The following is a 23,270-nucleotide window of genomic DNA, read 5'->3' as shown; positions in this document are numbered from 1 at the left end:
AGTATTGCTTTCCCTTAAACTAATAGAGTGATGACATTTCCTGGTAATAAACATTTGACAAACCAAAAAGAAAATATGCAGTGCTAGTGTCACTAGCGTTTAGATTTAATAAATCATAAATGTTGAATAATAGGTTTCTCCCAAGAAAAAGAATTTTTTGTTTACTAACCTTCTTATATAGTTTGTTCTGATTTTACAAACCACTCCAACATGCTTATACATGTTCCCCACTAACACTTATTATCAGGACAAATGAGCACAGCTAAGAGGTATTCTTCACCTACTCAATAACAAAGTATTTTGCACTAATTGAAAGCTCTAATGGCAATGTTCCATGTGGATGTTTTGGTTTACCATAGTTATTAAAGTTCTACTAAACTGGCAAGGTCATTTCATCAAAGATAAACCATTCATAATATTAGGAGTAAGCACATTTAACAAAAAATTAATATAGAGTAATTGCTCCTCAAATATCATTTCAATAACCAAGTAAGGTGTTGCATAATTTCTGAAGCAAAATGGTGTTGTATTTTATTTTTTAACTAGGTGAAACTATGGTCCATATGAAGAAAATCAATGGTCCACATTTCTACAACAAAATACATTTTATGTTTTGCTAACCATACCATGCCTCACTTTATTTTGTGGTTCACAGAGTTTCAAATCAGATAGCACATTCTTCTATCCTAATAACAAACCTGTAGTATCACTTAATATTTTCATAAGGATTCCATGTAGAAATTATAATTTTAAGTAGGCTTCTTTCTCACAATATCTTGTACCATCAACCTCTCTTCAATTTTATTTACTTTTGTAGGATGGTTGCAGTCATAGTAATCAAAAATTTTGAACAAAGACTAAGCTAGTTTCAAAGAAAAGCCTAAAACTACAGGCTTGTTAGTGATTCAGTAACAGTGTTAAGTAAGAAAAGTTTCTAGACAGCTCTGTCCTTTGCATTGCATCCTTACCTATCTCTTTGGCTGGGCAGCTTGATCTTAGTATCCTATTTTTATCTACCTTGTAAATAATAGGTTGTGGGCAGAACCATACTTTTCTAGCTAGAAAAAAGCAGACAACATGGAGAAGCACCAGGGAACCAATGTCTCAAGGGCAATATGTTCACAGTCATTTCTATTGACTTTCCAATATGAAGCATAGTAGCAACCGTGCTCCCAGTACCTATTTATTATCTGTAGATGAAGGACAGTGAAGATCTTGGGCAGCTAGCTGTCTTCAATAACATTCTAATCTAGTTGAAACATTGAGTTAAGCTGATTCACCTCACATGGAAGACAGTGTGGTTTGGAATCATTATTAGATTGACTAGACATAAGGAAGGATAGTAAGATACAGAATAAATGAACTGATCATTTTTCTACTATTGTCTAACAACTCATATTGACCCTGGAAATGGAAGGGTTAGCAGTACAAAAGGATGAATTTTAATGAAAATAGATCAGAATCCTGGCTGGATTACCTCATAGTCAATGCTGATCATTTGGCTTCTCAAGCCATTTGTAAAGGTTAGGAGGGATTTACTTTATGAATCTCAAACTGACACATCACAAAACTTCATAACAGAGCAACCATCTGAATGCTATTAAAATAATTAATAATTCACTTGGTCCCCATTTAAGTGACAATGGCTGCCTAACTTCACATAAAGAGATCAGGCTTCAGAGGTGAAACAAGGCATTAACAGGTGTCACAGTATCACAAAGGTGATTTCCCATTAGCTACATAGTAAATGTTCTGGAAAGAGCAGCAGGAATGTTGTAACTCACAATGCCACCTATGAACCAAGTCGTTATGCTAAATGAAGTTATTATTTTGGTTAAATAAATTCCAAGCCATTATTCTAAATGTATTAATTAAGGTTGATGGTGTAATGAAACAGGTTGACTGTTAGCTTCATCCATGTAGCATAAATGGAATCTGGAACAATGAAACCCTAATAGAGGCCTCACAATGAAACAGAATACTGAAGGGAATTGCATCTGAGATACAAATGCATTTTCTGTTTGGCCAAGGCAATGTCCAGGTGTAAAATTAGTACACTTTATCCAAAATAATTCAGCACCATGACTAATAGGGCACAGACTTTGAGATAAGTATGTTTCTGCATTATTTTTATTGTTACTATTAGCATTGCAACATATTTCTGTGTGACCTTGAGCAATATTGCACAGCCTTTCTAAACCTTAGCATCAACATTTGCAAAACTGAGGACATTAGTTGTTACTTCCTTATATGATTGCTGCCAGAATTAAATTAGAATTCCTTTGCAAAGCACTTTGCAAGGTGTCTGGAACAGTAAGGGACTCAATAAATGTTAACACTTATCATTATTACTACCCTCAAAATGTGTGTATTGCCTGCTCATTCATATTGTTAATTGGACCTTATGTTTGAAACAACAGAAGCACTATATTTCAATATAAAATTCACAAGGGCAATAAATATTTTCATTCCTAAAGGAAACACTTAGATTTTAACCACTGGGTACAGGAAAGAATGCAGAAATTATCTTGAGAAAGGATTTTAAAAATAGAGAATATAACTAGAAAACACATGGACTAGAATATGTGCTTGAGAAAACAAACTGCTGACTCTAAAAACTAATAGAGCATAATTCCAAGAATATAGCCAGTAAGTCCTCACTTCTAAAAGGGATCCAGGGAAATGGCTTTCAGACTGCAACTTGATCAGAAGCCTGGTGAATAACTTTCTCTACATATCAAGAGGTATAATTGACAGGAGACAGAGCATTTGGATCATGCATGTTTAACATGTTTGAAGAAATGGTCATTGTGAAATGATTTCAAGAAATGACCTCACCAAAAACTTAAATGAATAAATAAAAGTCGTTGGGACTGTTAAAAAATATATATATATATCGCCCCTGGGTTTGCTATAAAAGGATCTCAGGGGTTATTACCATCTTATCAAATATTCCATTAAGACTAACAGCCCTAAAAGAGAACTGTCATTTGCCAAAATTTCCTCTGAGCTCTAGGAATCCTTTCTGTCAGTGTCATGCCTCGACCAGCATTCAATACAAAGAAGAATGAAGTCAGAACCTGGTTAATATATAATTAGCAATAAAAGGAGTTGGGCATTTGAATAATACATCACATGGTGAGATAAGAAGAATACCAAGAAAATGGACAGAATACAAGCTAAGATAAATTGGATTCAAGGAGCGAGAGGGGAAATGGATGGTAAGTAGGCATTAGATGGAGAATTATTCAGCAACCAAGACTGTATCTGTAGCTATCTTTGCTAACAGTGTTCCTCTTAGAGAACTTTTGACATCTTTGTTGGAAACCCGGAGCAAAAACACACATCCTTATTCTCAAAATTAAAATATTTAGGGATAAGGAGTCACCAGAAACTGACTGAAAAGGCTATTTCTTAGTGAGTATGAGCTTGGCTGGGATGCATCTGCACCCTGTGCTATGGTCCTTAAGATACTATTCTGTGTAATGCTCATAATCCCCAGAGGCTGCCACCCATAGCACTTCCATATTCTGTCACCTTGTGATCATTGATCACTGACTCTCCTCGTACACTGGAAGTTCATTTGTTAGCAAGAAGCAGAGTGTTGCTTCAATTCTTTGTTGGTAGGTTCTCAGAGCACCATTATCATCACCCTATCTGGGGCTGGTTAGTTTTAACTGCACTGTCAATCTAAGACAACATAGAACCACCTGGGGAGGTAATCTCAGTTTAACAAGTACATTTACTAAGCTTGCCTATGGGAGGAGTGTCTTGAACTTTAATTGATGTGGGAAGACTGAGCCATTTGTGGCAGTGCCATCCCCTATGCTGGTATTCTGAACTATATAGGACAGAAGAAAGGTAGATGAGCCACACAGGGCACGCAGGTGCAATAATTTATCTCTGCTTTCGAATATGGTTGTGATTTGAAGAGCTGTTTGAGTTCTGCTTTGGCATCTCCTCAATGATGGGTTGAAATCTGGAGTTGTAAGCTGAATTGGCACTTTTTATCCTCAAGTTGTTTTGACCAGAGTAATTTATCATAGCCACAGAAATGAAACTAGAACATGTAGGATCTTCCTTTCAGTGTTCTGTAGAAGCTGTCTTGACTCATGTATCCTCCATTTTAGTTTAATTATATGTCAGGCTGATTATATGTATATATATATTATATATTGCATAATATACATATTATACAATTTCTTTTCGTAATCCACTGTCATTTCTACTTTCAAGATTATCTTTGAGGCACAGTTGTGGAAAGACAAGGCTATGAGGGAAAACCTTCAACAGTGGCTTGTACCAACCCACCTTCTACAGAGAATAAACCTTGCAAGCAAATTTATACAAATTTATTCGTTTATACAAGCAAAACAAGTTAAAATGGAGCCTTACTCTATGGTTTGAACATCCTTCATGGGCTACTGTGTTTGTACACTTTGTCCCACATGATGTCACTCTTTGGAAAGGTTGTAGAACTTTCAGCTGGTTTATTCTCTTTGGTTGAAATAAGTGACTGAAAGTGGGTCTTGAGGACTTACATAATTAATTAGATAATTCTTTTTTTAGTGTGTTTTACCTGCATATATGTTTGCGTAATACACGAGTACCTGGTGCCTGCAAAGGATGCAGAAGACATTGTATCCACTGCACCTGGAATTAAAAGCAGTTCTGAACTGCCACATCTGTGCTAGGAATTGAATCTGGGTCCTGTGCAAGAACAAAGTTTGCACTTAACCAATGAGCAATCTCTCCAGGCCCCTCCTTGAGACTTAGAGCTTCCTGACTTCCTGCTCACTCTCTAACTCCAACAAGTGGATGTGATGTTTTAAGCCAACCCCCTTTTTCTGCCACCATATTGCCTTCCCTGACTGCTGCCACACCCATGATGAACTATACCCCCCCAGTGACCCTGAACAAAACACAGCAACACATACCCCCTTCCATCATGGTATTTTATCTAAGCAACTCACATAATCAGAAAAACACTACTCTCTATATGGATATTTGGATAGATTAGCACTAGCCTGACCAGTTTGTGTTGTTCCCTTTTTCCTAGTTAGGGTTACCAATGCTATGATGAAATACAATCAGCAAAAGCAAGTTGGGGAGGAAAGGGTTTATTTGACTTATACTTTCATGCCATGGGGAATTATTAAATGAATTAAGAACTGGAACTCAAATAAGACAAGAACCTAAAAGCTGAAACTGATGCAGAGGCCATGGAGGGGCACAGTCACAATTAAATCAAAGGAAAACCAAACTCCAACAGTATAAATCACTCAGTGTCCAATATCATAGTTTTACTCATGATCTTCTAGGATCCCTTAAAGGACCTGGGCCAGTTCTATGACTCTGCCTTCTGCAACACACAGAGCTTGTCTTAAAGGCTGAGGGTACCTGATTTTCTTTTGGATCTTCCAATGGTACTACTATCTCCAATATGCTGGGGTGCTCAGCTGCAACTCGTCTGCACTCTCACCAATAGCCTCTCCTGGGCTTTCTTCTGGAACTCCAACCCTGATCCACAGTGCCAAGCCTCAGTTACTCTGAATGCTGCCTTCATGGCTTCAAAACCAGCACTACCTAGATGTCCCTTTTACTGCAACGTTCAGCTTCCAGCCAACATACAACTTTTGCTACCTTTGAAACACATCTTCTGAGATACTCACATACTTTAGTCTGTTGTGCAAAGAAGTTTTCTCTCATATCACTTCTGGAAACTGGGTTATCAAACTTTCTAGTTCTATAAGATTTCACATTTACTTAGTTATTACTATTAATAATTTTATTTTTACTAAATATATTTCAAAGATTTTCTTCAAAAGTACAAAATAGTTACTTTTATGAATTCATAAAGTTAAATGATGACTAGAGTTTCCAAACATTATCAGAATAATGGTGTCATTTTTGTATTGCAATGAACAAATGATGCTATGAATTTCTCTTCGACTGTAAAAGAATATTCAGAGCATATGTTATATGCCACCTGAATTTTTACTCAGTTCTGGCAGCACAGGACTATCCTAAAAGAAAGATAACAACGTACTTGGGACTGATTAGAGTAAAATCAAAAGTCATCTTGAAAGTGGTTAACATTGTTGTACACAAGAAAAATTCAAAACAGTTATAATACTATAATAATGGGATGAATGGATTATGACATGCACACATCCCTCCAGATTATTTTTAATTGATTATTTTATTTACTTACATTTCAAATGTAATCCACATTTCCCCTCTGGAAATCCCCATCCCATTCTCCCTCTCACTGCTTCTATCAGGGTGCCCCCCCATGCACTCCTGCCCTACCATCCTAGCATTCCCCTACACTGAGGCATCAAGCCTTACAGAACCAAGGATTTCCACTCCCATTGATGTCAGATAACTGCTACATATGCAGCTGGAGCCATGGGTCCCTCAATAGGTAAGCAAGAATTAACTGGAGTCCAGAATAAACATCTAGAAAAGATAAAATCTCATGTGATTCCTCAAATTTCTCCAGTTACTTGTAGTCTGTATTATACTTTAGGGAATCTTGTATGAATCACAAAGAGTCCAAATGACTAAGTTCTACACACACACACACACACACACACACACACACACACACACACACACTGTAGAGTCAATGAAGATTTTAATGAATTTTATACCAAGCTTTACCTTCAAACTATTAGCTCCTTTAAGTGAAACTGTAAGATTTCAATATAAATGAAGCACACTAAATGAGGGAAAAAAAACTGTTATAATACAAAAACAGTGACTATGAAGCAGGCATGTTTTGAGAAGAAAGAAAGTTGTCTTTCTACACAGCCTGGGCAATATTTGACTCTGATACAGTCAGTGTGAAGATTCTGGGAAACTCTGGAGCTCTACAGCAGCAAAGCAATCTTTCAGACAGGGGTCCCACCAACAACTTCAAATGCATCTTTTACCAATAAAAGAAGACTTTGCCAGGGGTCAATTGTAGAAATTATAAAGTTATTAAATATTTTAACTGGCAATACAGTGGGCTTGAATTTTTATTTCAATAATCTCTTGCTTTATGGAGTGTTTAGGAACTACCATCTTCACAGAGGATAATTTTTTGGGGGGGATGGAGGTAAAATAGTAACATTTCTCAAGTGATTCATTTAAAAATGCTTATTTTGTTTATGCTAGAAAATTCAATAACAGAAATGATTCAAGCTAGATAATATCTGTTTTATCCAGAATTCCTATTGCCCTCCATAGAGTAAACAACATGTCCCTGAGCAACAGTCTTGGAAGTCAAAATTCAGAATGTATTGATTCATTTTACAATAGTAAGGTACTTTCTGTCATCTTTTTTTTATTTATGAAATTCTATTACTCGAGTCTACAGCAATTTATAAACTGGTCTAAAAAGAGCTTATAAAGACTGGCCTTGGCCAAGGAGAGGACACAGGAAGGGAGAGATTGTTCATCGTATTTCTTAAAATATTGTTTGTACTTTTTTTCCATTCACATTCCCCCTTTCATGAACATTAATTGATTGGTGCAGATGGAGAATATTTTAAATATTAATATTATCATCTTTATTAAAATGTGCTTTAAATGTGAATGAAACTTTAAAGATATGTTTGGAAATAAACATATATGTATTCGTAGGGGAGGAGAGAGACAGTCAGTGTGTGGTACTGTTTTATTTTGTGTGTGTTTATGCATATATATATATATATATATATATATATATATATATATGAATATTTTATTTCATGTTTCTTTTGACCATCAATGAATTAAAAGATTTCACTTCTCTGCTACTGTGCATTTTTCTTCCTAATGTTCATCTTGTGTATTCTCTATCATCAGTAATGGATATTTACTGTGTGGATGTTTTAAGTTCTGCATGATTTTTGTACTGGCTCCCTCACAGGGAAAATTTCTGTTTGGTGGAAAAGTCACATGGATGCATTGTGTTTTATGAGAACAAAAGTCCATTCACTTGCAAAGCATGTCTCTAAGCAAGGGACAAAAGGACAGACATTGGCAAGCCTGGATGGACATCATGACTTTAAGCTGTATAGAAGATGATGTTCCTGAACAGTAGGAATGTTTATTTTAAGGAGTATTGCATGTGAGGCATTGCTTCTGCAGGTAGGCATAACTTGAATGCAATTCTCTCTGCTCCCCACAGCCAGGACTAAATGACTTCAGGATAGATCATGTATTCCCTCCTCATAAAATGGATCATAGGGGACTAAAAATGTTCAAAGGTTATTGTGTATGTATATTTAAGTGTCATGATGAAACAAATTATTTTATACAATTAATGTATGATAATTACCTTTCCCATTTTTTTCTTGCTGAACTTAAATGAGAGAACAGCAGAAGTCTGCCAGTGTAGTGAGTGAAACTAGATTTATGACTGATTTCTTTAAAAAAAAAAAAAAAAAAAAACAATTCTTGTTAGATATTTTCTTCATTTACATTACAAATGCTATCCCGAAAGGCCCCTATACACCCCCCTGCCCTGCTCCCGAACCCACCCACTCCTGCTTCCTGGCCCTGGTGTTCCCCTGTACTGGGGCATAGAATCTTTGCCAGACCAAGGGCCTCTCTTCCCAATGATGGCCAACTAGGCCATCTTCTGTTACATATGCAGCTAGAGACACGACCTCTGGGGATACTGGTTAGTTCATATTGTTGTTCCATCTATAGGGTTGCAGACCCCTTCAGCTCCTTGAGTACTTTCTCTAGCTCCTCCACTGGATTTTTTTCCTTAATCTTCTCCTACCTTGCTCTTTGGAGTTCTGTTGTTGACAGCATTTTCTCTAAACTTTCCTCTTCCTATGCAGTGTAGGGCTAATTTTTACTCATATTTAAAAAGGCAGTTAATAGCTAACAGTCATTTCAAATTTTAGTATGTTAATTTTTATACAAATATATAAAACATTCTTCAATCTTTATATTTCTAAACTAAGGAGTGGAAACTACTACACATGAATTCTTCATTCATGCCCTGACAAATATTTAGTTATTTCCTTGATCAAACTTATTGGATTTCTCAGTCTTTTTTATTTCATCTTTCCTTTTTGGCTATACCATAAATGTCTTGAGGGAAGACATGAAACCCATGAGATATTTAGACTATAATTTCCATTATTAATAAAAGTAAGTCCAAAGGAAGTTCATTTTCACTGAAAGTACTTCTATAATTTTTTAACTGGTTTTATCAGTGTGTAATTGAAATTATGTCTTCTAGGTGCCTTTTGGCTTTCTGCTTCAATCTCCATTATTGGCATTTACTGTCATATTGACAGTCTGAACTCTGTTCTTTTCTTCATGGACTCTAATCCTTACTTTTTCATCTAATCATCACTAAGTAATATTTGCCTTTTATTTTCCTACTGATTATTTCAGTTATTTCTGGGTTTTATATCTACTGACAACAAACTCTTATGTTCAGCCTTTTCTGAAACCTTCCCTTATCAAGAATGTAATATGGAGTCCATCTGGTTCAGTTACAAGAATCTACATTTGGAGAAGCAGCAGTGGAGGCCACAGGAAGCAGATAATGCTGGCGGAAATGATGCTGGTTATACAAAAGCTGGTTAAGTGGTTCTCATAATGGTGATGTGGGATACCATGAATAGTACATATGGGAGTCAAGAAATCCTCCAGATCCAAGTTGGGAAATAGATACCAGCAACCTGTAACATAGACATTATCTCAATGGGACAAGGAAATGAAGAGTTTTACAACAAAAAGTAAAGTGCATAAAAGAGCTAGTCAACCTTTACTATGATATTCTGAGTATTGGATTTCCTTCTTTGTAGATGAAGAAAGCAGAGAGCAGAAACCCCAAGAAACAGATCTACTATAACACATAGAGAGCTAAGTTTCAGTGTTGGAAATTGACAATCTAAAGCAAATTCCTTTAACATGAGCTTGGTATCTCAGTGGGCTTTAATTGCAACACACTAGTTAAAACAATTCTCTATAGTTGTCCAGAGAGTAGGCAGTGTGCTATTATGATTACCAACCTCATATCATCCCTCTCTCTTCTTTCATCCCTGATTTCTGAGAAAAGGTTTCACAGAGTCCAACAAATGTGGCTGCTAACACTATGTAGGGCCTTGGACTTCTTATCCCTCTACCCCCATCTCAAGTGCAAGATTACAGTCATATACCATCATACCTAAGGAGGCTAGCTTCTTATACAATCTGGATTATCTTACTCCTCTAAAGACTTTTTATCTGAAAATAACTCCTTCAGCAGCTCTTTAACCTTTTCCTTCACATGCACAAAGTCAGGAGAACCTGAGGGTCGATTCATTGCTATTTCACCCAAAACCATTGATTTGACTATTCCTAACACAGCCCCCTCCTCCTGAAATTAACCACCTTCATATCTTCATGAAAAAAAAAAAAAAAAGAAGAAGAAGAAGAAGCCATTTCTGCTTTTGAAACCTGATGTCTCCTGATCCAACAACTCATTTACACTCTTTACTACTTTAAGCTAAAGCCTGATCACAGTAACAATTCTGGTCCAGGTCCACTCCTGTAACAGGCCATACTTCTCAGATGGGAGACTGTGTCTAAGGAACATGCATCCATCCCTCCAGAATGCTCACACATCTTACTCAACCCTCTAGACTTTCTTCCTCCCCTTTCACGGGTATGAGAATGATGATGAGTTGGAAATTCTTTTCCTGCAAATTTCACTCCCTCTACTTTAGTCTTCATACCCCCCCCAATATGTCTATTGTAATCCCAACACATGTATTTACTTCTCAAAGGACAAAACTGTATATCTCTTACAACAGCCTTGTGCATGTTTTAACATCCTATTCATTGCTATGGAGAACACTGCATTTGCTTTGTTCATTTTTGAAGTATTGTTTTCTCTGAATACAATGGACATTTTCTTTCTTCATTTGTTTGTTTGTTTTTGTTTGTGTTTGTTTTGTTTTATATGTCTGTTTGTTTGTTGTTTCTGAAGATCTTGATATGATGAAACACTCTTAAATGCAAGTAGAATTTTAATTTCCCTGTTTTTTGCTTGTTTGTTTCGGTTTTGTTTAGTTTCTTTCCCACCAATTCTGTGACTGAAGTTTCTGCAAGTTTATTTCCTACCTAGGAAGCCTGTGGTAGTTGAATGAGAATGATTCTGGAAGGATCCTCTATGGGAATGCTTGGTTTCCAGTTGGAACTTGAAAGAATTTGGAGCTGTGGCCCTGTTGGAGGAAGTATGCCACTGGGGGTGGTCTTTGACTTTTTAAAAATCCATGCCACTTCCAGTTAGCACTCTGCCTGTGCTTGAGGGTTGGATATAAGCTCTCAGCTACTGCTCCACTGTCCTATCTGCCTGCCTGTTGTCATGTTCTCCACTGTGATGGTCATGGACTCTAATTCTCTGGAACTATGAATCTCTTAACTAAGTGCTTTCTTCTTCAAGTAGCCTTAACCACCCTGTTTAGTGATGATAATTAATCACCCTGTTTAGTCATGCCAATAGAAAACGAACTAAGATAAGCTCTATGTGGAAATGATGCCCAACCAAGTATTTATCAAGTGTAAGAGGAACTCAGAGAGCAACCATCTTCAGCCTCATAGTTCTGATGCCTCTGCAACACTCATAACTCCTAAGTCCCAATCTCTAGATTTCACTATTTTCTAAATTACTGGGCCTATGTATTCCAGGATAGCTGGCATCTCCTTAAATTTCCTACTCTCCATTACTAGTTAACTGAATTTTCTTTCTTCAGTTTTGAATTTATTCCTCCTCTTGAATTTGTTAATTTTACAGGTTCTTTTTTCCACTCAAATCTCCACTTGAATTGTTACTGAATCTGAGACAGTTCTTCTTCCTCCCACCATCCAATACATCTTCCTTTCATCTAACAATTAGGTGACACATGACTTCTCATAGCTATGGTGGTGTCAGGCTCCTCTCCATTTCTATTGCTGGTCTCCAAGTTCTTTCATCCAGGTATTATTGTAGCTTTTATTTGTCTTCTTTCATCCTATTTTCTCCCATGTACATACACTTATTTTCAAATAACTACAAATATGGTACTATTTAATTCATGATATTTTCTTGCTTATAACAAAATTTTTCCTTAACTTATAAACTTTAGTGTTTTCAATACGCTAGAGTGTTTCCATCTACTTTGGAATGCATAAAAAGTACCTTTAATCATTAATAATAATAGTAACAATGTTTGAATATAACTTAATTAAACATTAACACGGATTTATGACTATTCTTGAAAAAGAATAGTCATAAATCTGTGATCACCTACATGTTGAGTCCTCATGTATAATTCTTAGTTTTATGCAACTTTGGCTGAGATCCTTTCCTATATATTAAAATGTCTACTTTCATGTTATTGAGAAAGAAAGAAACGTAGAATTGGGTTTTCAAAATCAAGACTTTCCTTCTAGGTAATCTATGTCTGACTGTGTGTAGCTTCACAGGTAAGATGAAATCAGGCATTTACAGTGTATTGTGGCCTCAAACACTCCCAGCAAGCCGCTAAAGGAGGAAGTTAACCAACATCCCTATACATCTATGTTATCCATGACACCCATGAACCACAAAGAATGACCAGCATAGCATTGGTACACTAGTCGAATAGAATACATAACTTAGACAAAACCAATAACTATATAACTTATATAACTGGACTTATATTCTGAACAATGTAACAGGAAGACTATGTCTCCTACTGGGCACCTAGCTACCTTCTCAGTATTAGTGAAGTCTTCATCATTGAAGGAGAATCTATAGCTACTCATTTACTAAACCAGCATAATTCCAAACTACATTTTAAAAGCAATGGTATTTAAACACATAGATAGGTATAGTCTTCATTCTTCATCAGGGAAAGATCTTTTTGTTACAGTAGATAGAGACTAACACAGAAAACTACAACCAATAAAAGTGTAGAGTTGTAGATACTACTCTTAATGAATACATCTACAAGGCACCCCTGCACCTAAGGCTTAGGAAGCATTTAAGAGGTGGCAGAAGTATTTTAAAAGCCAGAGGATCAGAGAGTTTGCTGTGATTGTATCTCCTGATATCAGAGAACACAACATAAAGTCTCACTAATGGGATTGCCCAAATGACAATTGAATAAGGATGACACCAATTAACAGGTCAAAATGAAGGGGAAAAAACCCCAACAGACTTCAACCCTGCACAAAGAACTATAGACAACCAAAGAGGGCTGAGATGAGAGACATGGCCTTTTCAAGGGAATAGCACACAAATCTGTTATCCAATCCCAAACAAATATGCCTGAAAATATATATACAATAACATTACAGACCCAGCAGGTTAGTGTGTGTGTGTGTGTGTGTGTGTGTGTGTGTGTAAGAATTAGTGGAAAGGAAGGCCATGAATTTAAAAGAGAACAGAGGGACTTATGGGAGAGTTTGGAGGGAGGAAAGAGAGGAGAGGAATGTTGTAATTAAATCACAATCTCAAAAATAAAGTAAGAGCTGTTTTAACTAAAGGATCAAGGTCAACATCTCTAATGTGAATTTCATAGCTTTTTACAATTTGACCTGTGTCTTTTTAATGGAAATGTAATTACATCCTGCATTTTATTCTCTACTTCTCCTTACCTGTTCTCTATGGTAACGAGAAAACAGCATTAACCATGACAATCTACATCATTGCTACTCATATACTGTGTATCATTTATGTCTGCTATTTCACCAGTGTTTATTTTTGTTTTATTTTGTTCTCCTGTTGCTTTCTGTACCTAAAGTATCCTCGTCCTTTATTATATATGGTGGAGCTATGAAGTTCAGGCAGAAATGTCATCACCCTCTTAAAACATGACTCTCCTCTTCTTCCCTTGAGGCAAGAAGGAAACACTTGGCATATTAAAATTTAGTATTTTTTCTATGCTACAGACTGGTAGGAAATGCTTTCTACTTCATCTTCTAGTTCTAAAAATATTAATGTCATCAAATACCAGAATATAATCCCCTTGAAAGTAAATCTATCTATAGCTTCCATAATGTCATGGCATCAAATAGAAGACCTTTAAAAATTCATTCATTTGATAAATTTATTCAGTAGTTTTATAGTACCTTCAGCAAGCTGAGCAGTTTCTCTACACATCTCCTTTCTGAATCATTTATTTACATTCTGAGTCAGAGGTATCCTGTCATTTTCAGCCTGGAAGTAATATGGTTATTGCTTTTCTATTTAAGGTTAAGAAGTTTTACTACTAATCTTACTTTTGTAATTATTAGTTAATTTAATATTTTCCTCCAATCTTAGCACATCTGGGAGAGGTAAGTCTATTGTGGAGCTCATGATATTTATAGGTTTTCAAAATCCACATGAAGCTGGATAGCTACAATTTCTCACTCTTTAAGACACTGAAACCAGGCATACCTGAATTATAAATATGAACTATTTGGTGACATTATTCACTCTTATTTTTAACAACTTCAATGTAAAAATTTTTATCGTAAAAGGAATTAGGCTTTCTAAGGCTACCTTTGGAAAATATGAAGGAAAGTCATGGTTGTACAACTCCTCTCCTTTGTGGAAGTCAGAGCTGATGTGAAAGGGCCACTTCTAGTTAGGGTTTGTGTGTCCCAATGGCTTCTGTCACTCCTTGGTGACTACACTGGTGGAAAAGTGAAGTTTCTCATCATAGAAAGAAAATGCTTGTTAAGAAAGCAAAACAAAGAGTTTGGACTGCTTTCCAAAGGGGAGATTGTAACTAAAGCCTCCTAAGTGTTTCAGTTTTATCATGATGCAATTTGTTTGACAGAGGACATTTGGTATTTAGGACACCATGGGAACCATACTCTGAAAACTGCTGATCTCCAATGGTTGCAAAAGAATTCGTCACAAGCATTATGGTCTTCATGCATTGGTGAGCTCTCCTAAATCAGTTCTGACTGCAGACTCCATGGGCAAATATCATATACAAGACTGAAGAGCATTTCAGTCTCACAGAGAAGTTTGTTTCCCAACAGAAGAAGAAATCAGCAGAAATTTCAAGGACAAAAAGCAGTCTTTGTGCCAGATAGCTCTAGCTCATAAAAGAAAGAAAATCACACACACACACACACACACACACACACACACAAGCACACACACACAGTGTTTTGCTCTTTGTCAACCAGATCAATATTCCAGATGCAAATGAGGTAAACTCAGGGGAAGAGAGATTCATATTGAGGTATGAAAACATTGCAGGAAGGATAAGACAGATCTGTTTAAGTGTACAAACACACCCAATAAATCATGGTGAGCTTGGTGGGGGTGGCTGCTCTTCCTTCCGGCAGCTTTGTAATTACTGGCTCAACACAGCAACAACTTTCTTTGGAAATAGTAACTCTATATGCAAGACAATTATAGCACTGGGCATCGCTGCTGGCCAAAACCTAGGCTATGTATGTCACAAACCATTAGTTAGGAGATGTGTCTGAGCAGCATGAAGTTTATTAAACCCAAGTGCCACACTTTTCCCTATCACTTTTCTCAAGGTCTCCCAAGGGCAGTCATCGCCTATTTCTAATAGTCCATCAATCCACTCAGTAAATAATTCTGAGTCCAGACTTTCTGAATTATTAACCTGGTCTATGAGATCTGAAATCTCTCAATTCTTCTCCCTGCAAACAAGCTCTAATCTTTGCCTGTAGTTCACAATAGTAACTGATCCTAAGAATATCCTACAGTCAGTGCAAAACATTCTGCCACTTTGTCCCCTGTGGATCTGCATTTGTGCTTGGACATGTTAGAACATACTGAAATGCAAAGGACAGACACAATCCTGCTTTGTGTGTGACTGAGATCTCACTTTACGAAAAAATACCTGTCTTGTTTATGGCTCCCCATTTGTATTTAACTATGTAATGACTTGCATTATCCTCTAATTGGCTCCCATGTAAAAGCATCATTTTCTCAATTAGTTTTTAAGGAAAGGGGCCAAACCTTGAATGGTCTCATTTTGCCAGCAGCAGTATATTGGAGTCGGCTTATACAAATTGTTGAAAGCCCATTTTGAATTTTTTAGGGAATTCTGAGTTATTATTAAAGTAAAAACATAAAGGCTTGTAATTAACTAAATGATAATAAAAGCAAAAAAAGTAAACATCCAAGGCTTATTATCACTCATTTTACCATATTTTCCCATTACCTTCGATCACGAAATTATTTACAGATATTTTTCTTTGTAAAAGCTATCTGATGGTCCACTGCTCTGGTCTTTCTTCAGCTTTGTATTCAAAACCCTCCATATTCAATGACTTCCTGTTAATAGACTAAAATATGTAGTGGTTTGACTATTTATATCACAAAAGTATTCAGATATTAGATAGTCAGTGTTCACTCTCACTACTACAAAGGTGGATAAACATTTACCAGGTCACCATGATTATTATTTAAGATCTCAGTGACCAACACCACAGGTATGTTCAAGAACATGGAAGAGGAAAATACAGAACTGTACAAATAAGTCACTGATTCGTTATTCTATTATATAGAGTTTTTGTTTGTATTTGCTGCATTCTATACAGGGTAATCTATAGATATACACAATCAAGCTGAGGATAGTGTTCTGAAAATCCATGTCCTGCTCTCGATGAGGATACCTTTGGCTTGGGCATAGCAGGAGATTCAAGGTCCCTTTATTATGTAAAGTCTGATAAAGCAGCTGTAGAAAAGGGGTGGGATTTTTGTTTGACTTCAGAAATAAAAAACTGGGAACTATGAAAACTTTAGGAGAATCACATTCTTATTGTTAGCAATTGATAGAGCCTGCTAAGTCAATTCTATCCCTACTCTGGATCAAACACAAAATTAAACTCATGCCATCGAAGAAAGCACTTTTATCCCATGTAAAAAATGACTTTTTTTTTTTTTTTTTTTTTTTTTTTTTTGTTTTTCAAGACAGGGTTTCTCTGCATAGCCCTGGCTGTCCTGGAACGGAACTCACTTTGTAGACAAGGCTGGCCTCAAACTCAGAAATCTGCCTGCCTCTGCCTCCCGAGTGCTGGGATTAAAGGCGTGTGCCACCACACCCAGCTCAAAAAATGACTTTTTAACTAAGGCTTAGGCATGTTAGTAGTATTAGTGGATATAATGGAAACATAGACATTAGTGTTAAGGGAATAGGTATACTTGGTAAGGCTAAAGAAACAGCATTGTCAACTGTAAGAATTGTGAATATTTGGAGGACAGGTAAGAATTGTAAATATTTGATGAATTGCCATCTAAAGAAATATATTAGCCCTATCTTTGCCTTAAAGAACAACATTAGATTTGCTTTAAGTTGAAAAAATCTTGGGAAAAAAATTAATAAATCAAGCTGTTCAAATAGGCAGTTACCTTTTAATGTTATAGCAAGCATCTATATCATAGAGTATGTCCTGATATAAAACAGTTGGAATACCATTTTGGATCGATTGAAATATTTTTCTGTCTTAGAAAATAAGGGACGAGCTGATGTTCTTATCCCTTATTGCTGCTAGTCTCATCTCTGCATCCAAGGTTTCCTACAACACGCTCTTTGTGGGCAACTCCCTTTCAAAGTCTATTCCTGAATATGTGGCATGAACAGTGGGCAGAGAAGGAAATTAAGTTGACTGAACACCCATCTGCCAATTTGAAGAAATGTGGCCTCTGAGATTGCAGTAAGAGACAAAGTTCTCAGTAGATTATGGAAAATGGACCTGGAAGGGGGTTCCCAATAAAAGGGATAGGAGAGAGTCAGACAAGGGGTTCATGTCATTTACTCAGGACGATTTTCAGAATCAATAGAATATTTACAGTACAAAACATGCTAAAGGACAGCAGTGTGGTGTATTAAATCCAGGAAAATCACAAAAACAGAAACATGTGACTTGTCTCACAACATAAACTTTTAAAATCTTGCATGGAAGTTAGAATGATTACAATAAGGAGAAACTGGCTTTTCTCATTTTATGTTTTGTTCATTTCTTTTGCTTTTAGCATCTTATTGTTTTAGTTACCAGATGTTCTATTTTACCTTAGAACATAAGCCCTGATTGTTTTAGGCTGTAAATAGAAGAACTAACGGACCCTGTCATCCTATATTTTTTTTTTCTGCCAAAGGGCATTGTTAGTGAAAACTATACATTTTAATAATCTGATGTGCTGGGTTTTTTTCCTTATGCAGGAGGTGGACTATACAGCTGTTAAGAAGCCCATCTTTGTGGTTAGACTGTATGCATTGAATACAAACTTAGACTAAACTTTTGGAAGTTACTCTCTTTGTCTCATTTATTTCTAAACAAAACATGAAATCTATACTTCTGCCTAGTGCTTGTTGTGATGTAAGTTAACTAGCATACTGAATCCTGAACACTCACGACAGTGCCAGGTTATAATAGACACTCAATAAATGATACTTACTACTGCTGTTATCATCAACTATAAACAAGAAATTTGTTGCTTTCCACTAATCAGATTGAATGGGATGATTTATTTCAGTGCTACAGAGAGACAATCAAGGAACAACTAAGTCCTCTTCAGTATGCATAGATCGATTTATATGTAAACAACAACGGCAACAGTATTGACACTAATTCATTTTAAATATTGGTAATAGCAGATTGAAACATAGAGAGAGTATAGTTATCTCAAACTTATTGAAAATTCCTATGAAAAATTCACATCAGAAATGATTGCTCCTGTTCGAAGCACATCATTTTGATGGGAAGTATAATTGTACTTCCCAGTACCTACATGTGAGCTATTTGAAGAACAGTAAAGCTTAAAATAATGTCACATTTTATCTTCTCCAGTCCTCTGCAAGTATAATGGCTGACTATCAAGGGTGAGATTTAATGACATATTACCCTGAATGATTTAGAATGATCACAAAAGTTAAGAGAATAAAAGCTCATGCATGCACAGGGGCACATTCACATTACTGGAAAGCTTTGCATTCTCGTCCAGTCTTGAAATCTAGAACTTTGTTATCATTTTCAAGAGGCTACACAATGCTGTGCAGTATTAAAGTCATAAGCCAACTATTTTACTAGGATATCTAAATTGTTTTGGAACTATTAAAATTATATTCCTCATTTGGTTCAGAAGCCCCAATGTCTGCAGAGGTTAGTGGCAATAGCACTGGGCAGTTGGGAGATTGGATATCTTAATATTCCAGAGAGTTCAAGTTATCAAAACTGGGAGGACTAGAAGTGAAAGGGAGCAAATATAGAAGGGAAAAATGAGAACTGGAGAAGAAACCAATCTTGAGAGTAGTGAAAAGGCATGGCTCTGATGGATGCTACAGCTGGCCTTCAGCTTTGGGGAAACAGGAGTAACTGATAAGGGGCTAAAGGTCATGGTCATTGTGTGGACAACGACAACATTGTTTAGGGAGAGTGATAAGTTTCCATGCAAGTAGGCATTACTCTGTCCATGTGAGTTACCCTTAAATGTTCTTCTATGAGTAAGGTGACCCACCTGGGATTGTGATTGGAGACAAATTTACTTCAGCAGGAGGCTGGTTCCAAAATGCCAAGACTAAAGAAAACAAAACAGAAAAAGAAAAAACTCACAATCTCCTACAGTTTTGTCTAACAGACTTAATGGTAAATTCCTTTTATACATGATAGCACATGATATCCTATAGCACCAAGTTGCAAATGGTTCTACAGTCCACAGAAAGATAAATACTCATATTGTCTTATTTATCATGTTTTTTAAGAGTATGCTATAATTCTCCTTAATTAATTTTTCATTCTCAGGCATTTTAAATGTTTTTTTTTTTTTGAGGGGTGTGGGTGAGACAGGGTTTCTCTGTGTAGTAGTGGCTGTCCAGGAACTCACTCTGTAGACCAGGCTGGCCTCGAACTCAGAAATTCGCCTGCCTCGGCCTCCCAAGTGCTGGGATTAAAGGCGTGAGCCACCATGCCCAGCTAATGCTTGGGCATTTTTAAAGGTAGTTTTAATTTTTTTGTTGTTTCCCTTTACTGGCAAGTCGGAAAATTTTCTTTTTCTTTTCTGGTAATATTACATATGTTGACATAAAATAAGGAGTACTCTGACTTGTGCTACCCTTGAAAATCAATGCTGTATCTTTGGGTTATTCTAAGGATATAACAGTGTGCAGGACTAAGCTCTGAGGTAAGGTGTGGCTCTGTAGAAAACATATGAGGTTGTAATGTCAGGTGACAGCATGCATGTGGGGCTGTGACTCATATATGCATTAGTTCTAGACCAACTACTCTCTTGGTGTGCTTTACATGGTGCTTCTAATAGAAAAATCTTATTAGAATGTATATCCAACAATCTGTCTTCACTGTGGTGGAAAACGTGATGGAGAAAGCAGGCAGCAGAAAATGAAGAAGGGAGATGTAAAGACAGATTCATATGTGCACGCTGTCATGTTCAGGTATACAGAGAAATAGACAGACAAACAAAGATGGGCTACAGAAAGTTCTGATTTATTTTCTGTTCATTTGATTTTCTTCATCCTCAGGAAATTGTTACCCAACAGAAGTGTCCAATTGTTTCAAAATTATGTTTACTCTAAGAACTAAGAGATTATAAGAACCGAAGCCTTCCACATGTACACAATGACTTTTTATGGTATCTATTTACTAAGTACCAACTGAAATAATTAGAAAGATAATGATAAACACCGGTGTGGAATCCAATACCTGATCCTCCCCTGTGTTTGCTTCTTCTGTCATCCCACCATTCAAGATATTGGTTTCAGTCTTGTTCTGACAAGCTGTTTACAATAAAAGAATGCTCACCAGAAGCTAAGGCAGGAACCAATTGAGATGGGGCACTCGCCCTGCTTCACCAGCATAGAAAAGTGACTGAAAGGCTAAGAACTCCATGCACTATTAGGTGGTCTTTGCTAAGCAGAGGTCATTAATTATCCAAAGAAATACTTTCTTCCTTTTTACTTGTTGTTAGTTTTCACTCTTTATAACTTTTGTTTCTACTAGTCTTTCCTTTTTTTTTCCTACTAAATGAAGAAATGGAAAATTTGGAACATTATGCAAAAGTTTGGGTCAGCTGGATCACATTAATTCTCAATATTTCTCTGGGAGCATCACAATATCTGGGAAAAATAGAGGGATTCTGGAGATGATGTTGGTCTCAAAAACTTTCTACCATGTTTTGCCATGGACCAACATCCTCATCCCAGCCCAATGTGTGTGTATAGCTAACTCTTTACTGTGGAAAGCTTTCAGGACTCTTTCTCACACACCCTTCAGACTCTTGCTTTTCTCCTTCATCAAAAGTTTATCACAAGCCTACCATTCATAAGACATGGAAATTTTGGATACCATTGAAAATAACACATTGCTCTTATACAAAGAAACTGACTCAATTAAAGCCTACCTAAGGCATCCATCCTCACCGTGTGGTGGTATTTGCATTTTATGGAAAACATTTTAAAATCATTTTAGTAAGTGGAATCCATTTTCTTCCATGAACTGCTAATACTGAATTCTTAATAGCTTCCCCAGGGTTTTGTGTCTTGCTCTGAAACCCTGAATGATTTCATCACTGCTGAGGCACAGCAAACAATCACAGTTTATGCTCATAAGCATAAAACTCTCATCTATTACCCTTCCTGGGTTTTTATATTCTTAAAGATGGAAACCTTATTTTCCATGCAATCTGAGTATAAGACAATGCTAAATTGGTTTATAAGCCTGGTGAACATTGATATAAACATTCTTAAAGTGCTTTAATGTATAATATCAGCACTTTAAATCCTTATAGAGACAATTATCCTCCAAATTTCTCAGTTTTTAAATAAGTTACTGACTGATGATTTTCTTTGTGGGAGCTCATCTTTGTTTTCTTTCTTGTTCCTATTATTATTTTTATACTAAAAGTACCATGTCAGCATGTTTGTCTTCTAAGAGATTCATATTCAAAAATCTTGTATGTCCTGTGTAGGATGCAATATTGGGACTAAACAATCACCAGTCAAGGGGTACACGTGGCTCCAGGTGCATATGTAGCAGAGGATGGCCTTGTCAGGCATCAATGGGAGGAGAGCTACTTGGTCCTATGAAGGCTCAATAGATACCCCAGTAGGGGAACCGAGGGCGGGGAAATGGAAGTGAGTAAGTGGAGGGAAGGACACCCTCATAGAAGGAGGGGGAGGGAGGATGGTGTCAGGAATTTCCGGGAGGGGCTGAAACCGGGAGAGGGGATAACATTTGAAATATAAACTAAAAAATATCCCATTTAAAAATTTATACTGTAAAAATAAATACATAAATGAATGAATAAATAAATAAATAAATAAAAGATGTCTCCATAAGTAAAGTCATCTGTGCCAAGCCAGATGAAAGAGCAGTAGAATTTCAGACATGTGTCAAAATGTAGCATTATTTAGAAAATTGATCTTTTGACAAATAAGTACATTATTGATTGACTAATTCAATTCATGTACATTGGTAATACCTCCGAATTCCCCTTCTGTGGAAAACTTCAAAGTAAACCATTATGATCTCCATTATTTTACAGTATAAATATTATTGGTATACAAGCCAAGCACGTGATAAATAATTCACATATAAATCAAAGATAGGGACTGGAGAGAGGGCTACATAGTTACAAGCACTGGCTGCTCTTCCAGAGGACCTTGGCTCAATTCCCAGAACTAACATAGCTATGTACAACCACCTGTAACTCCAGTTCCCTTAAATATGATATTCTTTTGGGGCCTTTACAGACCCCACAGGAACATGGTGCACATATAGCATAAAACACTTAGTATATGTAATATAAATAAAATTTAAAAGAGTAACTTAAATCTCTTAATTATGGAACTTTATATACAAGGGAATTTTGGAAATTATCTTATGGATATAAATTTGAAATAGTTCCTTGTAGCGGACATATATAATTTGTAATTTTATTGCATGTACATTTATAATTTTGTGAAATAGAATATACACATGTATACACACATATTGTGAAGACAATAATTTCCAAAGATATGGTAGTGATACTGTGTTTCAGTTAAAGTTCATAGTCATACTTCTGAACCTGTATGAATTTCAAAGATTTGCCAAGAACCACAAAGTCCATCTATAAGTTCTAGGTTAAACAATATTTTACATATTGCTGTCCTTTTGTCTTCCCTTTGAAAGTGCCAAACAGATTTAAAAGTTTGTCTGATATTTTATGGGTTTTTTGGTCTGTCTGTTCAGCCTTCTGTAACAAAGGATCACAGACTAGGTGGCTTACAAACACCAGGAATTGATTTCTCACGGGGTTGAGAGGTCCACAAGGCATTGGGTAGGCTCAATAC

At 36.3% G+C, this 23,270-nt stretch overlaps 1 protein-coding gene across 4 annotated transcripts in view; it reads right to left on the bottom strand.

Moving 5' to 3' along the window:
• The window catches only part of Lsamp (limbic system-associated membrane protein), a 2,197,426-nt gene that overhangs the window by 1,376,178 nt on the left and 797,978 nt on the right, over nucleotides 1-23,270 (bottom strand). For all 4 annotated transcript variants that reach the window (XM_030249137.1, XM_030249138.1, NM_001361282.1 and 1 more), the window contains exon 2: nucleotides 19,442-19,501. In XM_030249137.1, the coding sequence (XP_030104997.1) occupies nucleotides 19,442-19,501 (60 nt within the window). The remainder of the gene's footprint in view (nucleotides 1-19,441; nucleotides 19,502-23,270) is intronic.

The sequence above is a fragment of the Mus musculus genome, chromosome 16, assembly GCF_000001635.26.
Source record: "Mus musculus strain C57BL/6J chromosome 16, GRCm38.p6 C57BL/6J".
NCBI classification, from domain to species: Eukaryota; Metazoa; Chordata; class Mammalia; order Rodentia; family Muridae; genus Mus; species Mus musculus.
The sequence above is the reverse complement of the archived record's forward strand: the minus strand, read 5'-3'. Positions and strand labels throughout refer to the sequence as shown.